Raw genomic sequence first — 15,362 nt, 5'->3', positions numbered from 1 at the left:
TAAGCTACTGCCACCGGCATTACGCTGGACACATGTACTTGTATGCTTTCTAAGAATTATTACTTAGTAACTATCTGGTGACTCACAGTTAATCTATACAGCTTAAGTGAGGCTTAAAATTAATATTAACAAAATTCTTCCTTTAAGACATTCTCTAATTTAAGTCTAGTAGTGATCAAAATACATGGAACATAAGATAAAATTGCAAATTTATACATAAAGTGAAGAAGTTTCACTTTTGATTTTAGCTGATGGGCAGGTATTTCTCTTTGTTAGTAAGTTTAGTATGTTAGATTCTGAATGAATGATTTCTTTGCGAGATTCCTTCACTCAGGATCTAACAACGTGCAACTCCCATTCATCTTTCTTGCCATTTACTTTGGTTTTGTGGAACAGCTTCCCTTTCTTCATGAAGTATTAATCAGATTATAACCTCTCCAGCTCTTTGGGGAGAAAAAAAAAAAAAAATCAAGAAATTAATTTTCTCTTAATTCCATGTCTAGCATTGATTTGCAGCATCTTAATCTTATGTTGTTTTTTTTTTTGGGGGGGGGGGGGGGGAGATAGTGCATTCAGGTATATTCTAGAAAATAATTACGCCAAACAAGAAGATTTGGATATACACAGTATTTGTTGCTATAATATCATTGAAATGTATTTCAGATATTTGCATATATATATATATATATATATTTAAAATAAGGTTCTTTTTTCTTTCATTACTGTTTTTCCTCACTGAGCTGTTAGTTACTGATCTTTTCAGCATATATTTATTTTTTTTTAAGTAAAAATTAATTGAATAAATAAAAAGTTACAGTATCGTTATTATTGGTGTTTCATCAGGAGATTTAAAGTTCCTCTAGGATGACATTGTATGAAACTCACTATTACTCATTGTTACACTTGGCACATCATTGTGTGTGCAGCTTGTCTTCTCCTCACACACAATTTTATTCTCAAACACATGACAGATGCTGACATGTGCAGTCCTACTACATTAGATAATTATACAGAATAAGTTAATTTTTAATTTAACCTATCCCCCAGATGTAACAGCTATGTAACTTTAAGAAAGAATTGCATAAATTCATTATTTATGAAATTATTTCACATTTTTTACCTTGATTTTAAAAATATATATATATATATTTGTTCTCTTTTCCAATATTATTTTATTATGCCTAAATCCCTGGTTTAGCCAATTACAACAAGTTATTGCTGTCTATTACATATGACTTGAACTGAAACTTCAGTTTAATCTCTCCTGAATTAACTTCATCTAATCACACTTCCCATAATCATTATGTACTTAATGAATCTTCCTTAAATATCTTTGACTCAGTTGATATCCAGAAATTTGAGCCATAATCCAATACCGAGCTCACCAGTGACATATGAGAGGACCTCATCTTCCTTTCTCCTATAAAGAGATGCTTCTTTCAGTTCATCCCACATTCTTCTGAGAATTAGTAGTTGTCTTAGCACTATGATTTCTGAACTCAGATTCCAACTCAACCAAATACTCAAATCACTGAAGTTTTCATTCATTTTGAGACAGCACAAGATTCAATTATAGTCCAGTTGGTAATGATGATGTTGTTTCTTGAAAGATGTAAGTGAAGGCAAGTTTTCCACCCTTCTGGAAAACAGAAGGTAGGGTTCTCCTCCTGAAAATTAAATTGTTTCTTGCACAAAAAAGACGGAAATTAGAACACAGGCAATTAGAACATAAAATAATAACCTTATAGTGGCTTCAAACAATGGCCTTGCTTTAGCTCTAATTCAACCCATTTACTTCAACTTATTCATCTCATACTAGCTCCTTCACAAGTCACTTGTTCTTGCATTGTTCATATTTAAATTGTAAACCTAACTTCTATGTTCATTCTTCTAATCTTTTAAGATCATTCTGTAAAGAATAAGTCTTTTGAACAATTAATAATTCTACTCAGCTTGACATTAATGAGAGAAGTTCGATTTTTAACCTAAATCCTTTATGGCAAATAGACATGTACAGCTATTTATCAATATGGCTCCTACATGGCTTCCCTTTAAGCACTACCACTTTCATTTGCCTGCCAAACAATTTCCTAACCATTTCACTAGATAATTATCAATGTTTATGTGCTGCAGTTTAATCATTGAAATTTCAGCAAATTCTTGTCAAAGAATTTGCTGAAATTCAGTAAAGTTGCATCTAGTGCTGATTTTATTTCATACATTACCTCTTCACAAAACATAAACATGCTGTGACCTACTCAAGTGATTTCTATCAAACTATCCCAAAGATTTTAATTAATTTTGCCATTACTTTGTCTGTAATACTGATAAGATTAACTGCTCAGTAATTCTCAACTTTGTGATGAACTACTCTTAGAAGTTTGAATAATCTTTACAGATTTCAATCAGAAGGTACTTTTCTAAATCTCAGCAGTATATTGGATGATCACAAGTTGAATTGATTATCCCTGACATACGATTATTCTTACCAGTGAAGGAGTTATATTCCTGGCTCTGACCTTATCAGTTGCGTTATGTTGATTTAAGATAAGTGATGTTCTCCTCTAATCAGTCTTCAAATATACACTTTGCAAAGTACTTATTAAATTCTTCTGCAACTCTAGCTGTATCATTCAAATTTCAGGAATCATTCAAAATGATTCCTGAGGAATTGGTTATGCTTGATTAATTTGTTATCCTTAGTCCTGTTGTAATTAAAATTTTGATGTTATAATTAATCGTAACTAAAAATTTCAAACACTGATATTGCTTTTCTGTTACAGCACTTCAAGCAGTAATAAATGCAGACTTAACAGAATTAGAACCAATTATTGGAAAATCAAGTGCTCAAAAAGTGTGGGATTTTTTCCACCATTGTCCTGATAGAAGCAGCTAGCTTTGCTAACACTGACAAGAAATTAGAAATTTCACTTAACCAACAGCTGATTATTATAGTTATCCAAGTTCTAATAGATATAAATATTTTGATAAACTATATAATTTAAAAACTTTAAAAAGAGCTTTGTTTTTAAGGCAGAAAAATTTGCAGTAATATAATAAAATTTGATTTTTTTGTTTCATTGATACATTTTGGCTAACATTCATATAGTAATTTATAGTTTATATATGTTTTGTGATGTATTAACCATTCATTTCCATCTATTTAGACTGTTTTGCCTTTATAAAATGAAACCTTCCTGCACTATCTATAATATTTACTAAAATAAACTCATTGGTAAGCCACATGCCAGACCGCTACTTCAATGTGCTTTGCTAGGACCACCACTGATGCATTATTACTATCCAATCTGGCTGAAATGAAAAGATTATTGGGTAGCTACTTTATAACCACTTCTACTGATTGCATAACTGAAACCATGATTGAATTTATAATGTAGATGTATAGTTAACTAAAATGGGTGGGGGAGCATCCTTCAAGGCACCTAAGGTCACATCATTAAACCAGTTTCAGTGATTACAGCAGGAAAGTAATTTGTCATTTGTATAATTGAAGAGTGAAATAACTAAAAATACATAGTGCTATACCAAAAGTCATTTGACATACTAGCACCTATTCAAGAGTCTTTTAAATAAAGGATCAATGGTTGGAAGGTCAGATAAATGGTACATTATACTTCTCTCTCTTACTTAAGTTTCCCCTCTCTGACCTTTCGACTCTATACTTCATGTAACTGTTTACGCATCTGCTGACAGTTCACTTAAGGAACTTAACTTTCTGCCATAGGACTGTTACGATATTGAGAAGATTTTTGCTTTCCCTCCCTATTTCTATCTCTCTCTCTCTCAAGTTTCTGCCTAGTCTCTGGCAGGAATTAACAGTTGAAACAGCTATCAAGACTGTGAAACCCACTTTAAACATTAATAAAAAGGGAAACCTGGCTAGAGCTTTACTTTTAAATAGTGCAAACTAAGGTAACTCTGATGCCGAAAGTTATATTCTCATTAACTGATTTTTCAAGCACAGTCTCATAAACTCATTTTTTTCAAAAGCAAATTTTCAAAACTTTTTAAAGTATCTTTTTATATTTGGCTATAAAATATGGATGGATCCATATTAAATTTATAAAATTAAGAAAAAAAATTATAAAAATTTTAATACCAACAACTTATCAAATGCAATCCAAATTTGAAAATAAAAATGAAAAATAATAACTTCACCATACATTACAGCATAAAAGCCTTTTGGGTACTGGTAGTGATTTTGTTTCTTTCCTGTAACAAACAAACCATCTGGTAAGGAGCGTGATGCTATGAAAGAACGAACTTGGAGTAGCTAAGTAGAATGTAGCTGTTTTGTTGCACTTATATTTACAGTCATATAATGTTATTATTGTATTATATTATATATTGAAAGGAAATAAAAACATAAATCAGTAGATAAATTTATTCTAATCATTAAATAGTTTTATTAATTCATAATATAATGATATTTTAGACATCATAATTTTATGTCTAGCCATATTACATCAGAAATCAGTAATAAACAAATCTCTGCAGTTGATTTGGATTTTCAATCTCAGATTTGTTTGTAATTTCATCTGTTTTCTTGAAGAGGCTAACAGGATTCCAGTAGCATACGTCAGTGACAAGGAGTTGGAATAAAAACACTTCAGTATGGCTGTTTTTTGCATTATGTCCAACTGTTTTAGAGAAGTTTGTCTGTTTTGTAGAAGGGAAAAAAATGCACTTGTAAAAATAGGTTATCTTAGCCTTGATCAGAAAACATGTACATAAATTGCCTCTCCTTAGCAGAACTTGAATTAGCATCTTTAAAATCCAGTAATGCATTCGGTAACAAAACTATGCCACAAAATTCCAAATGTAATAAAAGAGAACTTCATTATCTTTTGTGTTATGTTTTTCTAAAAAAAAACGATAAGAACAGGCGAACAAACAAAAAAAAAGGAAAGAAAACAAAAACCAATACCAAAAATTCAAGAAACAAACAGTACTATATGCTGTCATTTATAACAAAAGTATTTCTAATAAGAGAGTGCATAGCGCAAGTTGTACCATTTTATAATTTACCTAATTGAAAAAAACACACCTAAAAGGAAACTAATTTCTATCTTTGTCACAAGTTACTTGGGTGGTCTGAAAAGTTCTTGGCCTAACAATGAAAAAACGAATTTATAATTTCAAAATTATTTTTATTTTTCAACATAATCTCATTTAAGACTAATACATTTATTCCAGCAATGCTCCAGTGCCATTATCCTGTCCCTGTAGTGGTTCTCAGTATTATACCCCTCTACAGAATCGCCTCTTGATTCAAAGAAAAACGCTGACCAGCAAGGAAGAGATAGAAGTCAGAGGGAGCCAAATCTGAGGAACAGGGTGGATGTTCCAACAATTCATAGTACAGATCCCTTAATTTTCCCATTGCCAAAAACACCTTTGTGGGCAGGTGCATTGTCCTGATGAAAGATATTTTTCTTGTGTAAACTAGATTTTTTCTCACTACTTTTTTCATCTAGTCTGGTTAAAAGATCGGAATAATAATCCCCGGTTATTGTTTTACCCTTTTCAAGATAATTAATAAGCAAAATGCCTTTAGCATCCCAAAATACCGATGCCATGATCTTGTCTTTGGCGTTGAACAACCGGCTTCTATCCACTGTTTTGACTGCTGTTTGGATTCTGGTGTGTACTGTGAATCCAAGTCTCATCCATAGTAATAAATTGACTCAAAAAATCAGTTTTATTCTTGTTAAAATGCTCCAAGCACTGTTCAGAGATTTTCATACGAGTGTTTTTTATCAGTGCAGCACCCATCTTGCGCAAAGCTTTTTCATTTGCAATTCTTCGTGCAAAATATATCCTACACGTTCTTTTAAAATGTCTATAGTCTCAGCAATTTCATGCACTCTGACTCGCTGGTCATCCAATACCATATCGTGCACTTCAATGATTTCTGGTGTTGTTACACTTTTTTGGATGTCCTTCACGTGGATCAACTTCAAGGCTGGTACGGCCACGATTAAACTCCACAGCCCATTTCTTAATTGTCGCAAACAAAGGAGAAGGGTGCCCATAAACTTTTATGAACTTCGAATGAATTTCTTTTGGCATTAAACCTTCTTTTACAGAGAATTTTATAACTGCACGGTACACAATTTTATCCAATTTCAAGAGATTCAGACAACACTTTGACCTCCGACAGCTGTATAAAAAAAAAAAAAAAAAATACTTGATAGAATGACTTGCAATTTCACATGGATGCTTAGGACAAATGTACCAACTTAGAAAGAAAAAAAATCTTGCCGATAGTGTTGCCATTTATGGGCGAGGCCGAGAACTTTTCAGACCACTCAAGTAGAATAAGCTGAAATATAGAAATGATTACATTATTCAAATATTTAATCTGTTCTTGTGCAGATTCAAATATTGAATCTGCACAAGAACATTCTGAACCAAGGCTCACAACATGGGTTTCCATGTTAGAACTGTTATATGCAAGCCCCACATTAACTGAATCAACATGCAGCCTCATCTTCAGTGTTGCAATAAGCATGTACATTGGGATGTGGAAGATTGCAACAAATCACATTACACCCTCTTTATGAGTAGATAAGCAGGTGTCAGTGGAAACCATGAAAAACATGACCACACCATCACAACACCACCTCTGAATTTCATATTCGGAATTATGTCCAGTTAGCATCTTGTACCACAGTGTGTAATCCCAACTATGAAATTCAGAGGTGGCAGTGTGATGATATGCGGCTGTTTTTGATGATTTGGCCTCAGTCCTTTGTTTGTGGTGCCACAAACAATCAACTCTGAGATGTACCTGACCGTTATCTTTCAGCAAGAGAGTGGATTGTTTGTGCATATGAATGTCACCACACTTGACTGGGCTCTATGGAGCCCTGATTTCAATCCATTGAACCTCTCTGGGATGAACTTGAGCGTTGGGTGAGGTCAAGGGACATCTGCTTAACAACAGTCCAGGACCTCATTACATGCCTACAGGAAGAATGGTCCAAGATTTCCATTAATCGCTATTATATGTAGAAAGTATACCCCATAGATTTGCTGCAGTTATTGAAGTGAAAAGAGGTCCTGCATTGTATTAAGGTGGGTGGCAGGGCTGTTTGTTCTTCAGAATATGGTGTCCATCGACTTCTTTCCAAGTAGTGTGTGTATGTATGTATATATGAGTTAATAGTTCATAAGGCAGAAAAGATGGTATAGTACACCCACAGATTCGAGACCGTTTGACACTTCTGCGCATGTCAACAGGAGGAGAATGCATTCCGATAATAGTGTAATCAGTCCGTGTTGAGTTGTTTATTATTACGTGTCGGAAAATTAACTTCTCTTTTATGAACATTGTAGTTAACTATGTTGCCTGTATAACAGTTGGAAAATTTTACCTATGAAGCATGTGATTTCGCGTGTTGGCGACCAATTCGTACGTCCTTCATTTCTTTCTCCCCTTCAGCATGAATCGACTATTCTTAACAAGTCTTCAAGCAGAGATCTACAAACTGTGGGTGAACTATAACAAGTATTTTAATTTTAAAAAAAAATCTGCATGCCTCTTCCCATCATAATAGACCTTAAAAATTAGATATTATTTCTACATTAGGAACAAAAGCCCATTGGCTCATTACTGACAGGAATTTAAAGCACTCCAGTATTTAAGATGGCTATAATGAAAACAAAATCAAAGCAGTATTCATCTCCTTTATCAAGATGAGATTCACTACCCCAATCCACAAGACCTCAACATAGCCCACTTAAAGAATAATAATATGGGTGTCTATGGGGCGAATTCAGGTCATCTTACCATAGAAAACTCTATCGAGCAACACGTTGACTAACATCCAAGATATTAAATACTGAAGAAGTACGGTCTTCACAGCTTGGTCATCACATGTACTCTCTTCAGCTGATCCACAAAATGCTTAGACCTTTGAGTCCTTGGATTATCTGGAGGTGTCACGTAATAATAATAACAATGAGACAAGTGTTATGGGATAAATTGAACTACTACACCGTTTCTGTTACATAACTGACAGAAGAATTTGGAAATCCTTTGAAATGATATTGGATCCAAAACATTAAATATAAACCCAAGTATCAATTTGTCTGAATACATCCTAGCCAGCATTAGCAAAACGCATGTATGCTAATTTGTAAATATGCACACTGTGTTCAATAATGCAATGCACATTACAATACAATTTTAAAAACATATAACTGAACAGTTATATATATATATATATATTCAGACTTTTATATAATTACTTATTGGCTGTAACCACTGTTAGTCAACTGTTTGTCCACTAGTTTTCATATTTACACCAATTGAAATCCTATGTAACAGGATTAAACGTGATTTAATTAAAATAATTGTTACTGTCTTATTCCAGTTTTTTGTCTTATAAACTCTTAATTATATATATATATATATATATATATATATATATATATCCATGAACAGGCAGTGTCCATGCTTATATGACACCCATCAAATGTTATCAAAGAAAAAAAAAATATATATATATATATCCATGAACAGGCAGTGTACATGCTTATATGACACCCATCAAATGTTATCAAAGAAAATAGGATAACATTTTAAGCCATCCATTGTATGAATATATACAAGAATCAGATATAATTTCTTATCTAAACGATCTTTGCTATATGTGAGCGAAACATTGGCCATGTACAGTATAAGGAAATATGAAAAACGAATTCAAAGAGAAGAAATAAAATTTCTCAGAATAAACAGTCGAATATACGATGTAGAGCATAAAACAAATGCAATTTTGAGTCTAAATGTAAAACTTAGAGGCCTGTAGAAGTGACATTTGCACCCAATAATGCTAGGCCACCCTCAGTTCAAATCTTGTCACAAACTTTTTCTAACCTTTTTTGACCTGTTCCAGGGTTAGTCGATCTCTTACATGAGTAAGCAGGTATTTTCTCCCGAAACGCGAGTAAATAGACTGATAAACACACTCTGTTTCAAACAAATGTATTGCGTTAGGGATCCATGAAATGGCTGTACTGTTTTGCATCTCTTCCTTCAGTGTTGCTTAAAATTAGAGATAGTCTTGGGCCAGCTATCACTGATTAACTACCAGTGGAGATTGAACTTCTCCCTCATTCTCCAAAAAAGAACATTGGATAGGATTAAATGGCTTCACTTGCTCCCTATAGGGAAATAAAAGGCTTTAGATTTTTTTTTATTAAAATATAAAACATGAATTGCATAAATAAATATAAACTGCATAAATAAACAAAAATCAGCTTAGCTGATAGCATAAATAAATATACATCATATAACCAAAAATAAATGGAATATTTAATTTGAATGAACAACAGCAGAATGCCAAAATTACTAGGCAGATACTTGCCAGCAAAGGTTGGTTGATTGGTAGAGCCTCTGATACTAATGACTCATGCAAAAAGTTAAGCAAGTTTGAGCGCGATTAGTAGTTGGAAGGGATCAATCGTTTGATGCTGTTGGCACACTCTCACTCGATGAATCTGGACTCCCTGGAGGTGTCAAATAATAATCATAATATAACATAAATGGAAAAGGAAGAATGTAAGACCAAGAAAGTAGTGGCACAAAACTGGAACAAGCCATTTAGCCTAGGACCATGACAGGAAGAAGAGGATATCTTCATTTTGTGTTGTATCTGTTAGAGTCCATGCAAAAAAGTCTGAATATTACATTATGATGTTTTCTGGTATTTGTTAATGTTAATATTTGTGTCCACTTTGTCAGCAATTGGATGCCCATATACCTTATTCCTTGTGTGCAGTTATTGTGTTATTTTCCAAACTTACTGGAGACTCGCTTCCTACATTTTCTCAATAAACTGGCCTTCATGTTACTCGGCGAATGCGATAATCGGCAAATGGAAAATTTCTTTTTGTTAAATTTCTTTTACGTTTCGTAAAAAAAAAAAAAAAATCAGCTAACGCCTTTTTATTCCCGTGTATAGGGAGTAGGCGAGGCCATTTTTAGCCCTATCTAACTTTTGGAGACTGAGTGAGCAGTTCAATCTCCACTGGTACCCCATCAGAGATAGCTTGCCCAAGGCTATCACTAATTAAGTGGCACACAGTGAAGAGAGACGGCTCAACAAGTGCCCCATCTCGTGGTCCCTAACGCTCCTATTTAATGTCTGAAATAATGTGGGTTCTGTGGTCGATTTTCTTGAGTTTACGGGACGAAAAACCCGAGTTTCCGGGAGAAAAAACCCGCTTGCTGTGCCAGAGATCGACTTACTCGGGAACCGATCGAAAAAAGGCTTAGAAAAATTTCTTCTAGTCGCCGACTAGATTCGAAACTAAGAAGTCTTCCTTCGTGCAGTTAAGCGCCGTGGTACGCAAACGCCACATCCACTGAGCTACACAGGCTTTCCGTTTTACTTCCTTATTTCGATATCTGTCAATAGGACAGGATACTACCCTGCGAAGAAACCAATTTAAGTGGGTACTTATACTAGATGTATCTACCATCAGTCTGGTTTCAAACAAAAAATTCATTTGATATAATGGCTTATTGTGTAGTTGAATATTTGTTATTTATCTGAGAAACTCATTTCATGTATTGACTCATCTACGTGTTACAATGGGATGAATATTTTTATGTTTAACATTTTAAATCTTGTAACCGAAAATTTCTTGTTCTAGCTACGATTTCATTCACTACACTTCAATGACCTGTTTATGCATGTCAAATGCATATCAGATTCTCGGGCAGAGTAGTATTCGTTTGCTCTGCTTTCATTAATTGAATGCAGAAGAACACAAAGAAAGAGAGAGAGAATGAACAATTAATGAAACATCACAGAGAAAGAGCGAGAGAGAGAATGAAATGCAATAATTCTTCATTTGTAAGTAAAAAAGAAAAAAACTTAATATACAGGGTGGCCATAAATAAGGAGGTGTTCAGAGCCCCTGAACACCTCTAGCGAAAAATGTATTGGACGAAATTCAACCAAACTTGGTGTAAGTACACTCTGGAACATAGGGTTTTTGATTTACAAAAAATAAAAAATAGTACCCAATTCTGCCATCAGGGGACATTTAGCGCTATAAATGCATGGTTTTGGATTAATTAAACAGTAATGGTTAAAAGAAATCAATTTTTGTGTTCATATAAATTACAGATGTCGTTCAATATATCCATTCAGATGTTCTAAGAACTGCATTCTCTTCAGTGGAATGCAACAGATCTGCATTGATTCGCCTCATGCTACATTATTCTGTCTTTCAAGATTGCTAAATCAGGAACGTCCTTCATACACCACGCATTTCAGATGGTTCCATAAACAAAAGTCAGGGATTGAGATCAGGTGAACAAGGTGGCCATGCTGCAGAAAATGCATGAGTAATCACTGTGAAGTTTTTTCATAACATTTACTGTACAGGCAATCCAATGTGAGGTGATGCTCCATCCTGCATGAATACAGTAGAATCAAGGCATCTTCGCTGCTGCAGTTGTGGAGCAACAAAGTTACACAGCATCTCTTGATGTACAAGTCACTGGTCCTGTCAGTCAAAGTTCTTCGAAAAAATACAGACCGATAATAAACGATGTAGTGAAACCCAACCACACTGACTCTTGGTGAGTGTAAAGGGGTCTGATGGAACACAAGGGTAATTTGCAATGCAGCAGTTGTGTGAGTTAACACTACCATTCAGGTAAAAAATATGCCTCATCACTCCACAAGATCTTTCACGTCCATGCATTATCCACCTCCATTTGAGCTAAGAATTTAGAGCAAACTGCAGTTGAGTTTGCACATCACCATGAAGCAAATCTTGAGTATGGGAGATCTTGCAGGGGACAAAAAACCTCAGCATTTGATGCAGGATTTTCCACACAGTTGAATATGTATGTTCAGTTGCTTTGATATTGCCCGAGCATGCTGACCCTGCTGTGTGTTATTCATTCCATATTTAATGCCAGCAGTTGCAACTTTGTCAACTTGTTGAGGAATAATCCATTTGTGGCATGATCCTGGCATCACTGCCTATCCTTTTCTCCTATCCTTCAACTTGTCAGTAGAAACAGTGAGATTATGCAACTATCGTACGATTCTAGCGCCATATTTCCCCTGGTGGTAGAATTTTGTACTATTATTTATCTTCTGTAAATAAAGCTCCCATGTTCCAGAGTACTAACAAGTTTAGTTCAATTTCATCCAATACATTTTTTGTTACAGGGCCTCTGATTATGGCCACCTGTATTTCAAATGTTCTTTTTATATTCTTCTTGATGAGCTTACTGGTAGTTCTGTTTTTGAATATACAGAAAAAAGTATAATAAAATGAAGGAAAAAGTTCAGCTTGTTCACTCACATAGGTATTTTCGTTCTTTTGCTTACAGTAAACCAGTGGAGGAGGAGGGGGTGTTAAAAGTAAGAATTATTCAGTTATCATTGTATTTTCTCCATTTTTAGAGGACTAAAGGTCAAAAATATAAAACAAATTGCTAACCCCTTTTATTCCCTTATAGGAAGTAGTGAGGTCTTTTAGCCCTATCTAGCTTTTGAAAACTTAACAGTTCAACAGCCAGAGATAGCTGGCCCACGATTGTCACTAATTATAAGCGGCAACCGATGAAAAATGACTGCTGCCATCGCTTAGTTCCTAACCCTAACAGGATATGTTCTTGTCTGAAATAGTGTGGGTTCTACGGTCGATTTATTTGAGTTTATAGGACGAAACTTCGAGTTTTCGGGAGCGGGGGGATCCGCTTGTCTGTGCCAGACATCGACTAACTCAGGAATGGATTGAAGAAAGGCTTAGAAAAAGTTCCTCCAGGCAGCGACTAGAACTAGCCTATCTCCGGAAGGCCTAGACAGAGGATGCAAATGCCACTTCTGCTGGCTATACAGGCTTATACCTAAAAAGATTTGTTTTCAATTGTTATTAATTATGGCCGTCTTGAAATAATTCCAATGAACAAGAACATTATTTGTAAGTTTTAATAGAATATCTGGACGTTTAGTTTCTTCATTATATTTTGGTCATCAGTGCAACCACAATAGTCTATCTGTATAAATGTCTGATCACAGCGAAATTCTTCTGGTTATTTTAATTCAGCTTGTTCACTCATGTAGGCATTTTCTTTTGCTTACACTAAACCGGCGTGTTTTTTTTTTCTTTTTTTCCAGTGCTAATAGTAAGGATTATTTTGATTATAGAAAAAAAATTATATTCAAAAGTTTAAATTTTGTCATAACACTGAAACATATTTCATCATTATCACATTTTCCCATTCACCCTCTTCTTTTCCCAGATAAAGAGAAAATGGAAAAAAGAAAAATTAAACACTGTTAACTTGTTAATAATGGCATGCTCGATTCTTCTACCATATCTGTTTCACATGTATACTACTATACAATTAAGACTATCTTTTTAAAAAACTTTAGTTAATATCGCTAACGTTTAAATAATGTGAAATATCTTCCATTACATGTACTATTCCCGTCAGCAAAAGTTGACATTCTGGATGCTCGTTATACTTTATTTTAGAAGTTTCAGACTCGGATATATTACTTCCTAAATTATGGTATTTATTAGATTGCAACACATTTAAAGGATTAAGTAATATTAGATAGAGACTACTCACACTTCTCTGAATTTTCTATAGCTGGAAACTAAACGTTGAAGAATTGAGAAAATATTCATTGTAGTGAATAGTTTCTTTCACTGTGTGTGTGCGTGTGTAAAGGGCTATTATTCTGTCTGATATTGTTCGTTAGACAGTCACAATTTGTTTCAGGATAAAGCGAAAAATTAAGTAATTTTTCTTTAAAACCCATAACTTTGTGTAAAAATCTAAATTAAAATTAAATTAAATTGTTTTTAAATTTAATTTAACTTTCTGACATAGGATTGCTACGATATCGAGAGGATTTTGGCTCTCTCTCTGATGAGAATCAACAGTTCAAAACAGCTTTCAGGTCAGTGAAACCTAATTTAAGTACTAATAAAAGCAAATACACTGACGCCTGGGTAAAAGTTGTGTTTAAAAGATGCCAAGAAATTATATTCTTGGTTTAATCATTTGTCCAAGTGTAAGTAAACATAGTTTGAGCGTAAAATATCTTCAGGACTGGGCTACTTGTATATAGGGGCTAATGACCACATCAATTGCCTTAGTATCCCATAATGCAAAGCACACCCCCCTTTTGGACATGTATACTTGGACAAAGGATTAAATCAAGCATATAATTGCTCGGCATCTAATTTATAGGCTAACCGAGTGAAAAAATCTTTCAAGAGCTCGTATGTTTTAAAACAATGCAACTCAGATGCCAAAGTTTATATCCTCGAAACTTTTTAAAGTATTTGGCTCTAAACTATGGATGGATCCATAATATCCTGGATGTTTTGCATATTAAAATTATAAAATTAATACCTAGCACAATACCGGACAACCTGTTGCAAAGGTGGGGAAAGTTCAGATCGCTATTCTTAGGTATTTTCCATAATGTAAAAACACATTTCCTAGGAAATGTATGCTGTTATTACATTATGGTAGGAGGTCACTACCCAGACCGGTTTCAGTCTTTTTTGAGGCTTCATCAGTGAGTAGGTAGACCAAAAAAAAAAAAAAAAAATGAATTTTAATTAGGAAAAGATTTTTGGAAAATTTTCTAGTGATTTTTTTTTTTTTTTTTTTTTTTTTTTTTTTTTTTCAGGAGCAGGGCTCCTTGGTCTCCCCTCTGGGTGAGCCACTGCGTATACCTGTTTTGTTGCACTTGATTTATAGTTATATAATGATATTATTGTATTATATATTGAGAGAAAACACAAATCAGTGTATAAAATAATGAATAACATTACATTAAATAGTTTTTAAATTTACAAATTTGTAAATTTACATTTTCGAAAGGTCTCAAATCTGGAATTGTTTTTCTAGGCAATCGAGTCAAGAAAGATTAGAAAATTTCTCAGGACAACAGCCCTAGTATGAATGCATTGTTTGTGAAGTCTCATTAGTAGAAAGGACAAGAACCTCGTAGTCTTTGCATTGAAAACGCAGTTTCCATGCAGCCTTAACTAAAAACAATAAAAACACGTAATCTTGATTAACACATAACTCTCTCTCTCTCTCTCTCTCTCTCTCTCTCTCACAAATACATAAATTCAGTAGATGACGAACGGCGTAGTACATTGCACTCGAAAGATGAACGTGTTTTGCTACACGCCAGACATAACATCCTTTTTATCCACTTAGTCGCTGTCTTTAACCAGTCGTCCTTAAAGAAAAGTCCCATAATTCTTTTGTCTCTAAGTACATGTCATTATAATGAGGAAAGTTTGGAAAGTAATAAAAAAACTCCTCTAAG

General features: G+C 34.1%; 1 protein-coding gene across 4 annotated transcripts in view; it reads left to right on the top strand.

Annotated features, from left to right (window-relative positions):
• Positions 1-3,080, top strand: part of LOC150103085 (Fanconi anemia core complex-associated protein 24-like) — an 81,156-nt gene extending 78,076 nt beyond the window's left edge. For all 4 annotated transcript variants that reach the window (XM_090397841.1, XM_090397838.1, XM_090397839.1 and 1 more), the window contains exon 5: positions 2,784-3,080. In XM_090397841.1, coding sequence (XP_090253967.1) covers positions 2,784-2,896 — 113 coding nt within the window. In that variant the 3' untranslated portion in view covers positions 2,897-3,080. The remainder of the gene's footprint in view (positions 1-2,783) is intronic.
• Positions 3,081-15,362: the final 12,282 nt, after the last annotated feature.

The sequence above is a fragment of the Typopeltis vanoorti genome, chromosome 9 (assembly GCF_054136105.1).
Source record: "Typopeltis vanoorti isolate ZY-2024b chromosome 9, IOZ_Tvanoo_1.0, whole genome shotgun sequence".
Lineage (NCBI taxonomy): Eukaryota > Metazoa > Arthropoda > Arachnida > Uropygi > Thelyphonidae > Typopeltis > Typopeltis vanoorti.
This window is presented reverse-complemented; position numbering and strand designations above follow the sequence as displayed.